We start from the raw sequence: 21495 nt of genomic DNA on the forward strand, positions 1-21495 counted from the left end.
ACATGGCATTATGCTCCTCCCCAGTGGTTCATTTACATTCCTCATACAAGCCACCTTGATACCTACATAGCACTCACTTTTTTTTTTCCGAGAAAAAGATCCTTCTATTAGTTAATGAAAACTGCCCATAGGGCTACAACCACCTCTGCAAGAGAGGGTACAACAATCATGATGGGGAGACTCTCCCAATGAAAAAACAGCATATGTACAATGAGGCTAAATCAAGAGATGGGAGGAGGGAAGAGCCACACAGGTGGACGGTAGTGCCATCTGAGCACACCCTGGACCATAGTAAAGAAAGGCCCAGGACGCCAGAGTTGAAGAAAAGCCTCTCTGCACTCCCGCATGCGGTCAGAGCTGCCCTGGAGTCTCTCAAACTGTCCTATGAGAGTATGGATCAGCTCTAGCCAAAGATCCCGCACAGTCTTTGCTGGTGGTACTGGGCGAGCCTCGAAGATGCAGAAGCAACGGGCCCGCCGCCAGATGAACTAGAGTGTCAGGCCGTTGATGAGCTCCCAACACTCCTCTCTCACAACCACTCCTGTGGAGTAAGCTCTGTAGTTGGCTGGAGTATAGGTCGACCCCCCTACATCACTATCATCGTGCTGGTGGAGGATAGCTCAAACTGAAGTGCCGGGCCCGTGAGAGTAGACCAAGCAGCTGCTCCTCATGTGTACTGCCGAGCTGTGGAAAGAGCTGGCATCAGTCGAAGAACACGAAGCCACACCTGCTGTGCCAAAGGATAGTCCCAAAGACAGTGACGCCGACTCTCCACAAGATGGTCACAAGCTGCACATGCGGCCGAGAGACCACAATGTACAAGCCAACTCCCAACTGTTGTAGCTCGGTATGCAACTAGCCATTGGAACAAAGTGACTCGCCTCTGCTATCTAGAGTCCCACAACCTCTCCCAAAAAGCTGTCAAGAACTAAGTTGTGAGACCCTCCTCCTGCCAATGAGGTGCTGCAGTAGGACGAGCCTCTCTCTGCGTTGCCAGTATGTGACGTCCGAGTCGAACAGTGTACTGAAAGAAAGGGACACCTGGATGGTCTGCTGAGGAGAAAGGGTCCCTCCAAAGCCACTCTCCAGGATCCCACTGTACTCGTGCCAGTGGACAACTCTCCCAAGCCCACAGTCTCCAATGGCCAGTCTCAAGAGCTGTTGGGTCGGGATCTATGACTCAAGTCCTCCCATAGATGCCCATTACTCGGATCCTCTGAAAACAACACTCTGCCACCTGCGGAGCCTCTACTGCAACTCTGTGTAAACGTCCCTCACCCTGTAGCTCGAAGAACAAGGAGGGTATAGTCTCTGAGTAAGCCCGAACTGAGACGAGAACCTCCAATCGCGTGAAGGCTCCCATCCATCTGGGCACTGCTGACTCAAGAGGTGTGAGCCACTCAGCTGGTACTGCCTTTGAGATGTCGTGACACATGCTCTGCACCCCTCTCATGCCCTGTAGCTGAATGCCCTGAAGCTACTCTGACAAGCCTGAAAACTGTGACCAGTCACCTAAAGAGCGTGTTGGACCCTTTGCCATGGGACCCCAGGAAACATGAGGCCGACTACCAACCAAGTTGCCTCTCTCAGTGCTAACCATGGGGTTCCAAACAAGGGGCTGTCTTAGACGCTCCTCCGTGCAAGTAGGTTGACGATGCTCCAGGCCTCTCCGCACTTGCTCCCAAGATCGGAGCAGACTCACTGCGAAGCGGTCCTCCAGGCTCCTGCTCAAGCCAACTCTGTGCATCTCTGTGGAAATCCATCTTGTCGAGGGTCGCCAGGGGCCTCCAGCCTGAGGCACCCTAGTACTAAGCCGTTGAAGCAAGAACTCCTTTTCGGGCTCCTCACCTGGAAGAAGTGCTCTGACGATAAACTTCCCAAGAAGGGCTCTGCTCTGCTGTGCTGGGTCTATGATCCCCAACCCTCTCTGAGAACAAGGAAGAGTGATGACCTGCCATGTCACTTTGGCCCGGGCTATCTGAGTGTCACGCCCTAATCAAAGGAAGTTCTTGATCAGCCTCTCTACCTGGCTGAAACAAGAACTTGAGAAGATCCAACAAGAAGTGATGTACCACATAGTAGCCAACAACACCTGGTTGGCCACTACAACTCTGCCTGCTAGAGAAAGTCGTGCGGAGCTCCAATGTAACAACTTCCTCCTTATAGACAAAAGGAGGGGAGCAATCTGCTGCTCGGGAGACAAGTCCAAACCAACCTGACCGCCCAAGTACGGAATTGTAGTCCCTGGGGGAATCCACCTGAAACCCTCACCTGGTATCCAATCGGGCGTAGGAGCACTACCATCCGAGAAAGCCACTGTCTTTCTCCAGTTGATCAGAGCGCCAGATGCACAACAGAAAGTCTCAAGAGCCTGGTTACACCTGTGAAGGTTGGCCTCCTGGCCATCCAAGTACAAGGCTGAGTCGTCTGCAAACTCAGCGTGCAGTAGCTCATCTCCCCGAATAGGGAGCGCTAAGCCACGTAAACCAACCTGTTGTGAAACCAGAAACCTGCTCATCGCCTCAGCATAGAACAAAAAGAGGAAGGGGGCAAGAGGGCAGCCCTGTCTGACCGAACGTGTGAGCATGAAAACGATCACCTCTACCCCCTGACAAAAGTACCTGACTGTGTGCTCGTCTGTACAAAGCTGACACCCCTCTGATCCAAGCATCTGAGAAGCCCATCCTACGTAAAGTGCCCTCCAAAAAATCCCAGTCAACTATGTCATAGGCCTTCTCAAAATCGAGAAGAAGATACACCAGATCCTCACCATAGAGCCGCACGAGGACATAAGCCTTCCAAAAAGTAAAGATGTTGTCAAGGATACTACGCTCCTTCACAAAACCCGTCTGAGTCCCATGTATAATGCTCTCTAGAAGTGGTTGAATCCTCAAACTTAGAGCCTTGGCAAGAATTTTGTAGGCTGAGTTGAGGATGGGGATGGGGCGCCACTATCGAATCTCATCCAAGGAGCCACCCTCCTTGGGAATGAGGTAAATCAGGCCCGGAGTCATGCTATTAGGCATCTCCCCTGTGTGCAGGATGTACTGAAAAGCACTGCAGAGGTCTGAGCCAAGCAAGTTCCAATACTCCAAGAAAAAGCTGGGAGTCAAGCCATCCTCACCTGGACAGCTACCACGGGGGAGTGCTCTCAGAGCAATGTGTAGCTCCTCTAGCTGAAGAGGCAGCTCAAGCCTCTGGCGCATCTCCTCAGTCACAAGACAAGGCATCTGTGCTCACACTTGCTCTCTGCATGCATCCTGACGCTCTGCAAACAGTAAACCACGATAAAAGTGAGTGGCAACTGCATGCTTGTCCTCTGGCTGTGAAGTGACTGAACTGTTGGGCCTCCTTAACTGACTGAACTTGGCATGCGTATGCTGAGGTCCCATTGCCTCAAAGAAAGCGCTTGTCAGTTTGTCACCCACCTGGGTCCACTGAGATGCCTGTCGATGGAAAGCAAACCGATGGCACCTCTCCTCTATGCTGATGAGCTCCTGGTGAGCCTGGTGTAACTGCTCCTCCAACCAAGTAGTGTCCGGATGCTGCTCTTGCATCCTTTGCAAGGAAGCAACGCCCCGTCGGAGATGCTGCTGCTCCTCTCTCGCTGCAGCCAGGCGAGCCGAAGACTCCTGAAGAAAGAGTTGACTAAGCGGAGCAAGTCCCGAGGCCACTCTGTCAGCAGGAGAATCCTGCATGTCTACGCTCTCTGTCCAAAGAGCCTCTACTCGCTCTCTAAGCGCCGAGTCCAGCAAGACCCTCTTTGGGATGTGAAGCATCGTGCTCCCTCTCCTCTGCCTATCAGTCACTGTAAGGATTGCTGGAGCATGGTCCGAAAAGGTAGTCCTTGCCAGAAGGCCAACTGTCCCACCCAAGTCATAGAAGTGGTCACTAGTGTAGAAGCGATCTATCTGAGATAGATTCACGCCTCCCAATGTGCGGTCCGAACGAGAGAAGGCGAGGCTGTCTGGGGGCGTCACAAAACTCGAATGCTGCCACACATCTGAAACCCGTAGAGTCAAACAAAACCTCTCCCAAGCTGCCAGCTCAACTCCATGCACAGTAGTATGGCTACCACCAATCCTGTCAGAGGGTTCCTCCAACATGTTGAAGTCACCCCCTATGCACGATTACTCTGCCTGCGGTAGAGACTCAACAATCTGAGACCCAACTCTGCACGTGCACTCGCCACATTGGGCGCATAGATGTTCAGGAAGCCCACGAGACAACCCTGAACTTGTATAGTGATCCACCTAGCCTTGCCGGCAGAATAATTCCTCTGCCCACAATGGCTTGCTGCAAAGAATCCACAATAGTCATACATACCCCGCCCTGGATGCCTCTAGGTCCAAATGCAACTGACCAAAAAGTCTCATATCATCCACGCAAAACCTGACCATAATGTCTAATGCGGCTCTCGCATAGATGATGCTTCTGTAGCATAAGAAGGTCAATCTCTCCTCCCACAAGGCATCGCTGAAGCTCGTGACGTAGTCGGCCCCTCTGACGCTGAAACTGGGGCCCACCTAGTCCCTCTACATTCCATGAGACGATCCTCATGGGGTGCGAGAGAGAACTGATGCTGCCGCAGCAGCTATCTGTGCTATCTTCGAGGCAGGCTTGGATGGGGAGTAATCCGCATCGGAGCGTCCTCGAGATAGGCGTGACTGCAAAGAGTGTCTAGCCCAGGCCCAAGTAGACCGAGCCGTGCGTAAAGCAACCTCCTCTGTCCTGGAGTCCTCATGTATGTGTACATAGCATGGCGGGCTCTGCGTGTCAACAAAAAAGTGAACCACAATGTGGCTACATCCTGCTGTGTTTGGAGGTGTCACAACAAACTTGGCCAATGGCCAAAGAGTCTGAAGCAAGTCTGTAACCCCTAGGTCTCCCATGTGGTGAGAGAACTCTAGGGCCTGTGTCTGTAGCCACTCCAACACTTAGTCAATAGTCCACTCAGCCTGGTCCCTGCCGCATAGGGGAAAAGAGAAGCCAACCGCTGAGTCCAAGGCCTCTATCCCCCTACCTGCAAGGAACAATACATGAACTCTGAAGCAGGCTGCCTCAAGGTCTGGTGAGAGGTCGTCGAGTTCGTCTGTGGCGAATCTTGAGCCTCCATATGTGTCTGCTGCTGTGAGGAAAGGGCGGAGAAACGTTGACGAAGGGGGAAGCTCTGCTGGACCGAGCCCGTCGAGGGAGCTGGCGAGGCCCAACAAGCAGTAGTAGTGGCTAATGGTGAAGTGCAGACGGGCGGGGCAATGGGTAGTGTCAATGTGAAGTGCAAACGGATGGGGCAAAGGGGTGGCTGGCGGACAGGGCAGCGGCTGGGGTTGGCAATGGGCGATGGAATGGGCTCGCGACGCGCAACGGGTTGGGGGGTGTGCGGGCAGCAGCAGCGAGCCTCGTGTATAGTGAACACTCACATTTTTATCCCTCTTTTGTACATCCTTTGGGTGATAGGCCATTGAGCATCTCCAGAGGTCCCTTATTGTATATAGTATAGAACCACTTTTCTTGCGCGCGCGCGTGTGTGTGTGTGTGTGTGTGTGTGAGAGAGAGAGAGAGAGAGAGAGAGAGAGAGAGAGAGAGAGAGAGAGAGAGAGAGAGAGAGAGAGAGAGAGAGAGAGAGAGAGAGAGAGAGAGAGAGAGAGAGAGAGAAATGTTATATTAACGTCTTCAAAAGACCAAAATGACCTATGAGAACAAACTGTTACAAAATTGTGAATCTGATACCATGTCTGGGTACAAAAAGACTAGAACGCACTCTGGATGTCGAGAGAGTAGGGCTCGAATCCTCTGTTCTAGTCTCCGTCGATGTTGTGTAGCCCCTCTCCTCAATCGTGGCCGTCTGGATTTCCGTAGCTCCAATGCTGGGTCGATGAGAGTGCCGGTAGTGGTCGAATGAGTGGGGGCCGAGCTCTGCAGTGATGGCTGCTCCTCTCGCTGTCCCATATCTAGTGAAAAGAAACCTGTAATCCGTCTCTGGGACTGTCTCTCTCTAGCTCTCCCCAATAAAGTGTCTATATGTGTGTAACTCAAGTAGATATAGCCTAAGACATCTCTGATCCTCATAACTCATGACCCTAGAGAAAGGACTGAAACCCTCTTTGAATAAGCAGTGGAAACGGCCCCGAATCTCATAGTACAATGTGTAATTACATATGTAATGTCGCTCTGTCTCTGGCTCTAGCTGGCATAAGCGGCATATCCTGTTGTCTGCTGGTATCCCTCTGAATCTACCAGTCTCAATCTCCAACTGATGTGAGGATGTGCGTATCTGACCAATGGCACACCGCAAACCATGAGACATATGTGTATCCATGTAGCTAGCTGGATCAGGTCCTGACGAATGAGTCTAGTAATCTCCACCCGTGTAAGAGACATGGAGGGTGTCTGAAGAGAGTACTGGAAAGGGGGCAGCCTGTCCATGGTGAAGCCATGCATCTGAAACCATGATGTCATCTGTGCATACCAGCATGAAGTGTGCCCCTGAAGAGCTAACTGTCTAGAGAGAGAGAGAGAGAGAGAGAGAGAGAGAGAGAGAGAGAGAGAGAGAGAGAGAGGGAGTTTGAGTTTTTTTCTTGGTTGGGGCACATGTGATTTGGAGCTACCTATGGGATCCGCAGAGGGGTTGCTATCCATATGAGAGATTGATTAGGCTGTTCCACGTGATTGGCACGCCCTCATTGGAGGACAGACTCTTTTACCTTCTCAGCCCGGGTGGTGGGTGTACTTCGATCATCACTCCGAAGACCCGATTGTTGCTTAGAAGGGGACTCTCGTTTAGCGTTGCGGAGACTGGCCATAATGGACGTCACATCAGATTGGAGTTTTAGGGTGAGGTTTCGACTTATCAGCGGTTGAGTGCCCATTGACAGCTGGTTAGAGTAGTAGGCTCTTTACGAAGGAGGTCTTTTGTTGATCACGTTGTTACTACTGAGGAGGCACCACTCTTGAGAGTGTGGATTTGGCAAGGAATACTACTTGTTTAGGTGGATTGGGATCCTGTTGAGTGGCAGTGGGCCAAAGTTACACGGAACGGGAATGGGAACTGGGGCATCTGGAACACTTCCAGAACGGGCCCCCCCTGAAAAGAGGAACGGGAATGGGGGCCGGAACGATAAGCTTAAAATATCTTAAATCAGGCTGGAATGAACCTATATGTTAGTAGAGAGCCACACACACCCATTAGTCCAGGTAGAATCCTATTTAGGCATACTTTGCAACGATGCTTCAGTCTTAAGGTTTACACGTGATTGTGCCACGCGCCGATGCAATAACCGGTTGCAAACGCACTACACAAAGCACACAACACATGAATTGGGATCATCCGTCACAAAAGCATCTTAATTCTTCATATAAAGAACATTAACTTAAAGTTGAATGAAGCCCAGACTCCACACAAAAGCTTGGAGCAAAAGATGATAGATTATAAAGATGATTTACAAGGCCAGCCAAGGCGCTACAAGGGGCTACAAAAAGATATGTAGAGGCTAGGTATGTAGATGTCACCTAGTGACTACTGTAAGAGTTTCTAGGCGACATGTCAAGATTCAATCACTCATGTGGTGGTGCAATACAAAAATGGGACAAAGCCAGCGGCCGCAAAGGAAACAAATGTCAAAAAACCCATGAGCATTAGTTATGACTCATGCCTGATGTTCACCGCTGGATAGGGGTAGAAGAGCATCTCACCTCCCAATCTGTAGTGGTGTCCAGGATGTCATGAATATCATTCGGATCCTCCTGCCTTTCTAAGCACCTCTGCCTCTGCCTCCATCTCCCACTGTAGAGAAGGGTCTACCACTTCGGATGCTGACTTGCAAAGCATTGTTAAGTTTGCACTGACAAAAACAAGGTCATTTGTCTTCTCCACTCCAAGTTAGTTCCTCTTGCTAGATGCAATGTGTCACAAAGTGATGACGTGGCGGACAACAAAAACCCTAATTTCTGCCAGAAACCCTAAAATTCCTGCAAACCCTAATTTTCGGAAATCGCGGAGGCTGATTTTTTTTTTTTTTTTGAGGAAATTTTGAGCGACGCAAATATTTGCTTTTTGCTATGATTTGGGAGAAAGAAAAGAACTTGCTTTTTACTAGCTCTCATTGAGAGAGAGAGAGAGAGAGAGAGAGAGAGAGAGAGAGAGAGAGAGAGAGAGAGAGAGAGAGAGAGAGAGAGAGAGAGAGAATCTGCTTTTGGAACTGAAAGCTTTTAGGTTTTTGATTTTTAAGCTTTTGGGGCTCTGCTTTTGGGCATCCCTTGTAACCTTTAAATTAGTGGTGAGGGCCTCACTTTTCAGAGCATCTGGACGCAGAGTCTGAGAGTGAAACCCTAACCGCTCTCTTGTACTTTGATGATTGATTAATACAAAAAGAAATACCGAAAGGGGCGCCAGTCTTTGGGGCCAATATCTCTAGGCACGGAACTCCGCCGGGCCAGTGCAAATCTATTGTGATCTATGAATTGTTTGAAGTGGTTATTTGGTGCTGTCGTGATTGATTCTTGACTTGAGTGTCCAAGTCTGTTACACAATGTGGCTATACACACTCCACAATTGCTCCAAGCAAGAGGAGCTAACCTCTTGGCTGAGAATGCCGATGGCAAGTCACTGAAGATCGCGACTAGCTGAACCATTTTCTTGCCACCACAAGACGAAGGAAATCTTGGTACGATCAATTTGGGCATCAGCTGTCCCAAATGATCCTTGCATATCCCTGTAAAATGCAAGCTGATCCTTGGTTTTGCGCTGCATGTCACAATCAAGGTGAAGCTTCTCCAAGATAGTGTTCCAATGTGTATTCACCTCCGAATCATGTTCTTGTCCTGCACCCTGGAACTCTGGATCCAACACAAAAGCTGCACCATGAAGAGGTGAAGTATAGACGTTCCACCTGTTGCTGCAAAGGTGTTTGATTTCTTTGAGCCTATACGGGTCCTCAAGATCTTCAAGTGCTTCCATGCGATCCACTGCTTCATAGACTTTTCCAATGCAAGGTTGCATACCATCCATCACTCTAAGCAATTGAATCACTGGTTTGAGCATTTTGGTAAGAGTCTTGAGAAACTCCTAGAACTCAGGATCCTCTACCTTCCCTATACAAATGATCCCTGTGGCTGTAGTTGCATGGGAAGTCTCAAGAAACTTTGTACTGATGAAGAGTTGCCGCATTGCACTTCGACACTCTACAAAGCGGCTTACCAGAAGATAGTTGTAGGCAAAGCGGGTCTCACAATACTTTCGAGGCACTTTGTCCCCCAACCGCTTTAAGAAGTCAACGCCAAGCACGTTGTGGTTGCTGATAAAAGTAACCACTTTGGACGTAGATGCAATGAGAGGCTCTATCCAAGGTTGTTTGCCGAAATCCTTCATTTCAGGCGATTGTAAAGGTAGTGTGCCATGCAAAAGGACACCGTGATGTGAGGATAAATGCCTTCTAGAATAGCTCCGGTTGCCTTGTTTGATGCCTCCCCATCGGTGACTAGCCCTATCATAAGATGCGTCCCAATGGTCTGTATGGCGGAGGTCCACTCTCTTGCAAGGAAATTCATTGATTTTCTTGTTTTCGTAGCGTCGTGGGAGTAGGAAAAATACATCTCCCCTGCCGAATATGCAACAATGCCATGAATGGGCCTCCTCCTAGTGTCGCTCCATCCATCCGCAATGAGGGTCACGTCATACTTTGTCCATTTTCTCTTCACGTTGAGGGTTGCCATCTCCACAATGGCCTTCTCTCTATCGAGTAGAGTAGTGCGGAGGGCCTCTGAAGAGGGTGGCACACAGCGTGCCCCATATTCTCTAATCCTCGTGCACATAGTGTTGAAGTTCTCTGACCTACACATAAGAGGTAGCACATATGTATTAGGATTTAGATGAGAATGAGAATCGAGATGATTGATCATGAGAAAATTTAAAATGGTAGTAAGTCTTACCGAGCCTTTATGATGGGGATGTGATCATGATAGAAAAAGCGTGCAACAGCATCCACATCCTCCTTCCTTCTTGGATCCAAGTGGCATGTAGGATGTGTTGGTAAGATTTGGGAGTGGAGACAGGAGTAGTATTAGGCGTTGCAAATGCAGATCAAAATGATGTTGCTCCTGTCTCTGCCGTCGCCGGGTTACTATCACCACCAATGGATGAAGGTGTAGAAGAGGGAAAAACCAAGTTGTCGGGGTCGATTGCGGGACGCTTTGTCTTGGCTGCTTCTTTCTCTAGTTTGTTGGTTTTGATGGCAGCATTCTTGGCTTCAAATACCTTCAACTTCTCATTCACCTCCTTATATATTGAAACTTGTTGTCTCTCTAGCCTAAGGAGGTGAGCACGGACTTTGGTTGTGTTGGATTGCCTTTCAAAGCCACATAGTTTGCACTTTCATGCACGTGCACCACTGGCCTTTCCCAACACTCGAGAATGCACTTTGTCCCACCGTGATGCTTCATCCTTCTTCTTTTTAGCACCCGAGGGCCCACGTTCACTTGATGCAGAATGGAGAGATACACCCCCCCCCCCCCCCCCCCCCCCCTTCCATCTTCCACCACACCCACACACGCGTCCGGCACAACGGAAATTCCCATCACACATATTAGTTATGTCATGCACTTTCATTTATTGAAATTCATGTTATTAACATGTGAACTGTTAAAGGCTTAGGAATAGCCATGATGCTATTTTAAAATCTCAAATATGTTTTTCCAGGCTGCTAAGGAAACTGGAAGAAAACTTCGCGTTTATGCGGTGGAGAAGAACCCCAATGCAGTAGTCACACTTCATGTAAGTTCCTAAAGAGTCGGCTTTTCATGTTAGTCTTGCCTGAAAATTTCAAGGCAGGTGGGCTGCCTTATTTGTACCTATTAAAGATCATGCAAGCTTGTCTTCATGTATATATGTTTGTTTAATGGAAATTAAACGGGTTAAACACAACCTTTCCATGTTTTGTAATTGATGTGGAACTGAGTTTCTTTCTGTTTTGTATTGATTACAGAGTTTAGTGAAGCTAGAGGGTTGGCAGGATACTGTCACGATAATCTCATGTGATATGCGTGACTGGAAAGCTCCTGAAAGGGCAGACATTTTGGTATTCGTTGTTCTGATCTATTGAATTATGCTGTTATTTTGCTTTGATTCTAAGGATGTTGCCCTCTTTCAGGTAAGCGAATTACTGGGCTCGTTTGGGGATAATGAACTTTCACCAGAGTGCTTGGATGGTGCTCAAAGATTTCTGAAAGATGATGGTGTTTCGATACCAAGCGAGTAAGTATGAATTTCTATCCATGATGAGCACTTCAAAATCACTTGGACCTTTTAGCATTATATTGTGAACGTGGTAGCTGGAAAAAAAAGTCACGTCGATGGTTGTTGCAGGTATACCAGTTTCATTGCACCCATCACTGCGTCCAAGCTTCACAAAGATGTTTGTTTCTTGCTTTGTCCATAATTATAAAGCTCCACTTGTGGTTTTTCAATTAATTTTTTTTTGTTGAGGTTTGATTCAAGAAAATCCTGTTCTTTCTCTCTTTTATTTTGCAGGTTAAATCATATAATGATTTGGCGCATTTTGAGACAGCATACGTAGTGAAGTTGCACAGTGTTGCACGCTTGGCTTCTCCACAGCCTGTAAGAAGTTATGAACCAACTTGTGTTTCAATCTATTGGACTTCTTGAATGCGGATTAGCCTGGTATTCAAACTCTTTCGTTGTGGTATCAACTCTAAAACAGGTATTTACATTCAGACATCCAAAGTCAAAGGGTGATAATAAAAGATTCAAGAAGCTTATCTTTGAGTTCCCAGAGGATATGGGATCAGCCCTTGTGCACGGTATGAATGTCGAAGTTTTTGGATCTGGTGTAACGTGCTTTTGCAGGAGTCTACATGCACTAAAACTCATATATTTGTATGGCATAGGTTTTGCGGGTTATTTCGATTCTATCCTTTACAAGGATATTCACCTAGGGATCGAGCCATCCACTGCAACACCGAACATGTTTAGCTGGTATGGTTTGGGTGCATAGTGAAGATCAAATAATCTTCACTGCTTCTTTTCAAATATCTTGTGTCACTGGTTGGAGCCTGGCTGTCCCAAACATTACTCTGTTTTTGCGCTTAGGAAATGTGGCTATAGGAAGCATCTATCGAGATTAAGGGAAGCTACTTGTTATGTCATGCATTGCATGTTTTATGAGCTGAAACTGTGTTAAGAAAAGATGAGCAGTTTAGATATGGCGTGAATGCTTCAATGTGAGTGAATTTGTAAAATTTAAGGTACAAGCGTGCGAAACTCTGAAGGGGGAGGAACAATAAGAAGGGGATGGGGATGAAAGTATGACCTTAAGGGTCTCATCAGAGCAGATTACAATCTCAAAGATATGAACTCTTTATAGGGTTGGGCTTGGAAACTTGAGTTGGTGGAGTAAACCATGGTAAAGTGGGAGAAAGGGAGTTGGTCCATTTATTAGCTTGAGGTGGTACATTAGTCGCATTCTTACAAGTATGTAGTTAAGAAGGTTGGAGAAGATTTAGAGTTTTCAAAGTTGATTTGATAGGAGTTAATCTATCTTGGTTTTGGGAATTGAGAGTGAGTAGATTTTTTGGGAGTTGGGAGTGTAAAGAGAGGGGGGTGTTCATTCATTAGGTTGAGGTGGTAGAGTATGGCTTTGCTTTTAAAAATTGGATTGGAGCTAAGATGAGTGGAAAAAAGGTTTGAAGCTACCTACTAGGAAATGAGTTTCCAAGGTCAAATGTTGATTGCTACCAACTCTTAAGAACCATTAAGTGGGGCTTCAACCTTATGTTAGGACAAGGGATCTTATTGAGAGCTTAACAACCATAGGAGTGAGTGAAAAAAAAAGATGGATAGCGAGGGTTATGGGTAATGGAGGTAGGGGTCTTGAAGTAGCTCAGTTTTTAAGGTGTGAAGTTGATGTTGGTTGAGGCTTCTTCCATGGAGAGGGTGGTTGTTTATTGAGAATTTGAATTCCATAGGGAGGCTTTGCAAATTAAAATGAAAAAGGGAAAGGAGGTCTCTGTGTGTGTTGGTTTGGGGGAGGGGGAGGGAGTGTTACTATTACTAGCCTTTGAGGGCGCATTTTGAGGTGTAATCCCTTATTCCGAGATTCAGGATCATTGAGAGGGAGGGAAGACTTCATGGTAAGTATGGTATCAGAGCTAGGAGTAACCAACATCTTTGGCAAGGTTCAGGGAGCAATAGGTCTAGGTTATATAGGTAGGGGTCTTGAAGTGCCTCAGTTTTTAACTGCTTGAAAGGGTGTTATCTTGCACATGGTGAGGCCTACAGGCCTTCAACATTTCTTATAACATCTTGCTAGGAGAGAAGGTATGGTTAATGGACATAGTTGTGAGGTTATCATCGAATCGTTCAGATGAATAATAATATTAGTAAAAAGCATTTGGACTGAAGGCTAAGAAGTGCAAACGACCAATTTTGGAGTTGTGTGTGCTGATGGTTCAGTAGTGGGCATGAGATGTGGGAGACAGGAGGAGCATAATGAATTTTTGTCACTTACAAAAGCATTCGGGTATTAAGCTGATCAATATAAGGGTCTTAGTGTGTGTAGCCCCAAAGAGGCGAAGGAGCAGATTGTGAGGTTCTTGGAAATTCAATTACTAGTTTGGGGAAGCATGTAAATGTTAGGCAGGGGAAAATAAGCCCCTTGCTGGGGGTAGGGTTTTTTTTGAAGTAGAGTGTGGTGATAAGGTGCCACTCATGTACTGTAAATGTGATAAGCTTAAGGTTAATATGATGAGGGTATTTTGGCTTGGCAGAACATTGCTTAAATCCTTTTTGGAAGAGAACTTGATAGTAAGAATGCTTCAATGTGAGTGGATTCCTTTATGGAAGGAGTAGACATTGTTGCTTGGTATATAACATTGTAGAGCAGCCATTTAGATGCTTGTATCCGTGCGATGCATTCTTCACGTGTCAAGCATGGATTTCTTTAAAAAGAAGTGATGATTGGAAGAAGAGAGAAGTGATGGGTAAGTGCAGAAGCTTGTATTTAACCAAGTCTTTTCTTCAGCATTTTGGGTGTCTTTGGAACTGGTTGGCCGTCGTCATCTTTTACTAACACAAGGATTTTCTGATTGAAGGTTTGCAATCTTTTTTCCACTTCGCCAACCTGTGTATGTCCCTGTCGGTAGTGTCATGGAGGCTCATTTTTGGCGATGCGTTGGACCCACAAAGGTTAGCAAAATCTGCATACAACTAGGGTCTTAACTACCAAAGCAGAAGAGTTTTTCATTATTTCTGTGATAACAGGTATGGTATGAATGGGCTGTCACAGCACCGAGTGTTTCTCCTATTCACAATTCAAACGGCCGTTCGTATTGGGTTGGCTTGTGAGAGAGTTATGCCCCCAGAAGAATTGTTGCTACAGGGCAATTACCAGTGTACCTCTGAATTTTTATGAACCAAAAGTTCGAATGCTACTGGGTGTTAAAATGCAAGTTTGCCCCATTGTATCAGTATTGCTGACTCTTTTTTTCCCCCTTTTGGGGAGGTACAATTGAAATTTAGAGATGCTCCCGGGTATCGATCCTGTTGGCACTGACTCATTATTTTGGTAGCAAAGCTAGGCCAGATCTAAGAGTGAGGGCCATATTGCCCAACCGTAGTGTACATATCAATTTTGCAGTTGTATGTGTGGGAATTGGCAAGCAGCAATCTCATTTACATTTTCTTTTTGTTATAGAAGTTCTGACTTGTGTATTGCTCTCATTTCAAAGGCCACGTTGTCATGGACTTAGACAGCACGCACAAGTTTCTTTTGGCCAGGGCCAAGGCATGTTGGTATGTTAATAAAGCTTTCCGTCTTTCTCTTTAGCTTTACTTTTATCATATAGATCTCCGAGGCTGCTAAAAGCTCTCTCTCTCTCTCTCTCTCTCTCTCTCTCTCTCACACACACACACACACACACACACACACACACACACACACACACACACCCATTATATTCCCACGTGCACACCCACATTGTGTTGTATTAGCCCCCAATCACTACTTTCACCCCCCTACTCATATCCTACATAGTTCCAGCTAGTTGCTTAGTTCACATCTAGCAATTAAGATTTTAGTTTTTCGCTTTACTTCATTTTTTTTTTGTACCCAGACATTGTATTAGATCCACCAAGCTTGTATCAGTTTGGTCTCATAGCTCATTTTGGCCTTTTGAAGATTTAACTTTTCATTTCATTCCATTTCATCTGTGTGTGTGTGTGTGTGTGTGTGTGTGTGTGTGTGTGTGTGGGTGGGTGGGTGGGTGGGGGGGGGGGGGGGGGGGGGGGGGGGGGGGGGGATGGTAAAGACGGCCATTGACAGGATGTGAGCATATGATCATGATGGTCTAGTAGCAAAACACTTTATACATGCTAGAGATATGTTGGTAGAGGTTCTTGCAGTTCTCTTCAATTGTGTCATGTGTGGGGGTTTACGTGAGACTTGGAGATTGTCTACTATTGTGCCCATCTTCAAAGCAGGTTATTCTACGGTGCGTGGAAACTACCGTACTATTATGATTGGACACACATTGGCACGGTTGTATGCATCTATCCTTGAGCAGCAGTTTAGCAGATGGGAAGAGAGAGGGCATTCGAGCAGCGGGACATGGCGGTTTTTGGAGAGGCTTCTCAACTCTTGACGATATTTTGACTCTTAGAGCCATCATTGAGGAGAGTGGAGCACATGGGAGATGGATTTCTTGTAGCTTTGTGGATTTCTGCAAAGCATTTGACATGGTGCCCAGAGCCAAATTGATGCGCATACTACAGGAGATGGGAGTGCCCATTGAGTTGATTTGGAGGATCATGGCTCTATACAAATCAATGGTGGGACATGCACGCACTCTAGAGGGGATATCTAATTTAGTTCACTCTACTATTGGAGTGAAACAAGGTTGTTTATTGTCTCCTACTCTATTTGACATGTATATCGATGTGGTTTTTGATTACATTGACATAGCGTGACAAAGGTGCCCAACTAGTAGGGACATGGATGCAAATGCATACGCTTATCTTGGGATAGTCTTCATTGGGCCAAAGTTTTCTTTGAAGAGAGGAGCAGAGACTAGACTAACCAGAGCATATGCGGTCGTGGGAGGATCTGAGAGGATGTGTTTGCAAGTTCAATTCTAGGAACTTCGAACAAAGCTCTGGCTTTTTGATACCTTGGTGGATTCAGGTTTGGGGACCCTTTGTGGGTCAGGATGGGTGGAGAGATATGGAGAGACCCTTGGTATCTATGATCTCTTGGCTGATTAGAGCCAAAGCCTCCTTGCCACACAAGATCGTTAGAGTGCAGTTAGCGGTCCACCCTATGGAGATAGAGGCGCTTACCAGATCAGTCTCCTTTATGCACAACTTGTGGGATACTACCAGAGATAAATATGCCAGATTGGCCCTTAGAGTCCTCCAGACAATTAGCTTTACATGGGGACACATCATGCTGGTACACACAAATGTCATCATGGTTTCAGATACATGGCTTCAACATGGATAGCTTACCTCCCTTCTAATACTTCCTTGATGCACCATCGTTGTCTCTTACACGGGTGGAGATTACTAGACTCATTCGCCAAAACTTGACAGAGGAGTTGGACATGAAGATGACTTGAGCATCTTCTTCAACTCACAGGGGATGAAGACGTTAATATATCAATTTATTTCATTTCATTCTCTCTCTCTCTCTCTCTCTCTCTCTCTCTCTCTCTCTCTCTCTCTCTCTCTCTCTCCATATTGTAAATTAAGTCCCAACATCAGTTTATCAGTTAGTTTTAGCTGTAGTCTTTATGTTTAGTTTAGGTTTTCCTTTTTTGGGATCACACATGATATATCACATATGTACATTGACTTGTCTCATAGGCCTTTCAAAGACGCTCATAAAATCTTTCAACTCTCTCTCTCTCTCTCTCTCTCTCTCTCTCTCTCTCTCTCAATGTCCCATGAAAACACCCAAGATAAGAAGGGTTGTGAATATGCAATAATCACAATGTGCAGGCATTGGCTAGTTGTTGTATTTAGGATTTGGAGTAATGTCAATGCGAGAGAGGCATTAAAATTTTCTTATATGCAAGTACAAGTGTGTGGTCCTTAATGATTAGTAGCATTAGTGGAGTGTCTTCAACATTTATGTGCATGAACCTTGCTCTACTAGTTTCTTATAACTAAAGGTACACCTCTTCTATATTGATTTTATGCTTGTGTAACCGCCCTTATATTGAGTCTACGTTGATAGATTCCTAAGTCATACCACTCTGGATCCTTTTGGGATTTTGCCATAGATGAGAAATGATTCCACATCGAACTAGCTCATCTCAAAGCACACTGACTACTGACTATTGATCATTTGTGAAAGACATTGAGTATTGCAATCTGAGACAAGGACTAGCCATATCAATATCCAATCTTTTACATCAAATTATAAACTAGAATCTTTGAAAAAGCACCTTGAAGGATATTTGTTTGTCGAAAAAATATAGAATGACTATTGATTAAAAATCTCAAAATAAATGGTATTTGAGTTTGATTGAACTAAGAACCTTTCCGATTTGGTTGTGCCGAGTGTCTCATAGTTAGAACCCAAACATCAAGATGGACATGGAAATAATATCCCAATTGGATCAACTTGAAGGAGAAACCTTCTGTTACCTTGGAAAAAACTAGTTCACGTTATTTAGACTTTGGCTCAGGGATTTGGAGTACTTCATGGCAAAGTTGAACTTTACAAGCATCTTTGCATCCTAAATTGCTTTCACTCTGTTCTTTGCCATCATGGTTCCATTTTTAGAGATGAGGTGTCAGAAGCCGACCATTTATCACTAAAAAAGTATCCTTGAAATATGAAGGCTCAATTCCTCTAACTATAAAGGTGCATACATTTACAGGTCAGTAGGTGGTAAAATCATTGAAACTTGGTAGGTGAACCCACCTTGAAGCATTTTCTAGAGTCTAAATGTATCCTTTGTTGTCCAACTTGAGTTGATGGTATTAGAGGTCAAACGCATTTTCGGAAAGAGCAATCAATTTTCTCCACACACCATGATGTCAATAAAGGTTGGTCATCTTTATGTAAGACCTAGATGCTTTGCTTCTCCTATATGATCCTTCTTGTATACACTTTTCTATAATGCAAGTTATATCTAGTGTGTTATCTTTACAATAGGAATGGTTCATTGGTTTATCCTCCCTACCCAACGTCTAGTATCAAAGTCATAAGTTCTAGCTCAATCAATCTCTAATCTATGCTAAATTAATTATGTGTGGGCAAGTTCTTGGCCTTACAATGAGCCAACTTCCTCAATCAACTATTCTTCAATTGATGGAAATTTAATTTGCATTAGAGATTCAGGGTTTGACATATTCCCTCCTTTGTTCCCCTCATTAAGTGCTCTAGTAAGCCTTGGCTCATTTCCACTCTCTACACTTTCAATTGTTACACGAAAGTCAATTAGGTGTGTAAGAAGAACTAGAGTAGCATTCTCATTAGTTAGTTTCTAGCTTGATATATTGCATATTTTAAGCACTTTTCAAATTTTGATTTGTGGATTTTGATCTATCAAATCTCCTGTGTTTAAATCAATCTCTTTCTAGCCTTTTAGTAGAGCTCTCAATCCCTTGATTTGGAGGTCATTTAGCCAATCAATTGGAGGGTTCAAATGTATTCTTAAAGTGTATTTGTAGCCCTTTGCTATTAGTGACTAAGACCTAGTACCATTGTAGAAGTCCAGCTATTCCCTAATTACATACACTTGGCGATTTCTTACACATACACGGGCCATACTTGATGACCATACACAGATTGCCATCATCACTCACATAATTGAATAAGAGATTAATAACATCATGTTTAAAATGTTTTGGATTCTTTTAATAACCTCATCTCATCTTTTTTCAAACCAAACTTAGTCTAGATGCTATAGCTAGCTAAAAATTATGTAAAGTATTTGACCTTTTAAAAAAAGCACTTTACCTTCAAAAATGTCACATCTTGATGATAGATTCTAAATTGTGAAGTCTTCTTCAAGATTCCATTCAATCTCCCTATATCAATCTCCAATTACAACACAATTAGTTAACCACGAACATAGGATATCAATCAAGTATCATTGTACAAGTCCAACAATTCCCTATTGATACACAAGAAATTGACAATTGTCCATGGACCATACACGGTGCCCATCCAAGCAATATTACCAAGAGCACAGAGAGAGTGCAAATACTTTCTTAACATCCATCCTCCTAGGAAAGCAAGTGTCGTCAATTGTGGTAAAAAAATATTTTGTGTGTGTATATAATATTTTTGTTAAATAAATCACCATGGATTCCAACCTATTGCCTAATAATTGAACAAGATCACATAAGCACCTGCAAAAAGATTCAACTAAAACCACATGTATCAAGTATGTTATGAAATTCAATAATAACGAAAGAATGCTACCAGGAATGTAATGGAAATGGTCTATGAACTTTGAGAATAGCACATCAACCTAACTTCAACCATCCTACTTAGGAGTTTGCATGAGAGGGACAACCTCATTTGAATTCCAAGGCGATTACATAAATGTATCATCCCTCCATAAATGCTCTACTGCTGCACACTCTTCAGATATGCAACTCTTTTGTGCAACAGAATGCTATATGCACGTGCACATGCACATGTCACACATAGATCCATGCTCTTCAACTCCTTATGAAGGCATTGAAGGACCTCATAGGATTAGTCTATTCCATGTAAATAGCAAGCAAGAAATGAGTAGTGATTGAGAAGTGTGTGTAAAGTAGCTAGTAAAGATAGAATCTTGTTTCTAGAAATTACTTGCTTAGATGTTCCCAAAGCACGGTAATCTTGCACAAGTCTTACATTGGCTATACAATAGACTGCTTCTCTAGTTGAGAGGTGCTCAAGTGGGTTCAATTGAATCTTTGTGTGGATAAAAAAGAACACACTCCAATTATGCTTGCAAGTGTCCAAAGGAGAAATCCTATAGTGGCAAGCCCACAAGATTGTGTCAACATCTCCTACAATGAACATTGTTTCAAAAGAATGCAAAGATGACGTTCTTTCTCCTAGAAATCCCCAAATGTGAAAATAAAAATCCCTCTAGACCCACAGGAGTTGTTTTTTCAATGAATACCTATGTTGGCTCCATTGGTCCTATTATCTCTCTCCATATATTTACATTATTTGGGTCCTTCATTTTAAGGAACCTTGTTCCCTTAGGGTTCATGTAATAATTACCTTATTTTATGAGTTAGAATTGTGGTTCAAACTCTGTTTCATAGTCTTCTATCCTGGCCTTGCACTCATCCTCATGGTCTATGTAGATATGAGCTCCATGCTCAATCTTCATGTAAAAAACTAACTATTTTGCTCGTATCTTGGTCTTTGGTGGGTACTTTTAGTCAAAACTCAAAATTTGAGATGTATACAAGTACACCTACAAGCTTGTCGATTTAGATACCCCAACGTGAAGCAAACTTAAGTATCGTTTTTAATTTCTAGACTTGTTGTGATGAGTTTAACTTGATACAATTGTCCCTTATGTCAAGTTAAGCTCACTCGTAGTTTTTGATTCAATGTGGATTTCTTTGCCTGGACCTAATAGCCAATTTCTAGTTTTGCAAACTATCTAATCCCAGATTTGGTCGTTGGAAGTAGTCTAGAGCTTCAAATTTGATTAAACTCACCAATGGGAGTCTTACCATAGACCGAGCCAGATTTCTCGAGCGAACTAAAACCCGAGAAAGAGAGGCCAGTCAACTTGTGAGTGAAGCGGCCAACTACAAAAAGTGAGTGCACGAAAGAAGACTACATGTCTTGAACACTATTGGCACAACTGTCATCACAACTTGCTTTGGGTGAGAGTTTTGACGCTTTGGAATGGTGGGGTAACTGGGGTTGGATCCGTGCAATGCAAACTAGAGGGGAGAGGAATTGCATGTGGAAAAAGGGCTGCCTACTACCTCTTGCACCCTCCAAGCAACACAGCATAGGCTGTAGGATGAGAAGGGAAAGAGGAGAGCGATGGGAAAGATGTACAAAGCACATGATAGTGGCACCGTTAATGTGGGTCTCTAGAATTTGTGGGTGCTCTAGTGTGCTTTTGGGTTGTATTTTACGGCATCATCTCCTACACCAAGGACCGCATGTCGGTGTGCGGTCCACTATGAACAGTGTTGGTTGGGGATTTTTTTTTCAAAACTTGACAATATTTCTCACAGGTCCAATGATTTTTAAACATTAGATTTCAAACTTGCCTTTGAGAAAACCAAAAAAATTGGTAAAGGAAGGATGTGCGGTCCAATAGCCCTCATGTGGTCCAATAGCAGTCGTTGTGTCAAAGCTAAAAACCCTTTCTCAAAGGAGTGGTGGAACGCTCTCGGCAAGAATGGTAACTTTTCCTACTTTAAGTGTAGCTACAAATATAGGGCCCATGGAAAAGAGCTATAAAGAAAAAAAATTAGCATTAGAATGCAAGGGTAGATCC

General features: G+C 44.7%; 1 protein-coding gene across 2 annotated transcripts in view; it reads left to right on the plus strand.

Moving 5' to 3' along the window:
* The window catches only part of SKB1 (SHK1 binding protein 1), a 128211-nt gene extending 113514 nt beyond the window's left edge, over positions 1-14697 (plus strand). For both annotated transcript variants that reach the window (XM_086495409.1, XM_086495410.1), the window contains exons 15-23: positions 10694-10768; positions 10980-11072; positions 11145-11248; positions 11360-11408; positions 11525-11611; positions 11715-11814; positions 11902-11989; positions 14104-14197; positions 14273-14697. In XM_086495409.1, coding sequence (XP_086351535.1) covers positions 10694-10768; positions 10980-11072; positions 11145-11248; positions 11360-11408; positions 11525-11611; positions 11715-11814; positions 11902-11989; positions 14104-14197; positions 14273-14356 — 774 coding nt within the window. In that variant the 3' untranslated portion in view covers positions 14357-14697. The remainder of the gene's footprint in view (positions 1-10693; positions 10769-10979; positions 11073-11144; positions 11249-11359; positions 11409-11524; positions 11612-11714; positions 11815-11901; positions 11990-14103; positions 14198-14272) is intronic.
* The last annotated feature ends 6798 nt before the right edge of the window (positions 14698-21495 follow it).

The sequence above is a fragment of the Adiantum capillus-veneris genome, chromosome 22 (genome assembly GCF_014529385.1).
Source record: "Adiantum capillus-veneris isolate H3 chromosome 22, ASM1452938v2, whole genome shotgun sequence".
Taxonomy (NCBI): domain Eukaryota; kingdom Viridiplantae; phylum Streptophyta; class Polypodiopsida; order Polypodiales; family Pteridaceae; genus Adiantum; species Adiantum capillus-veneris.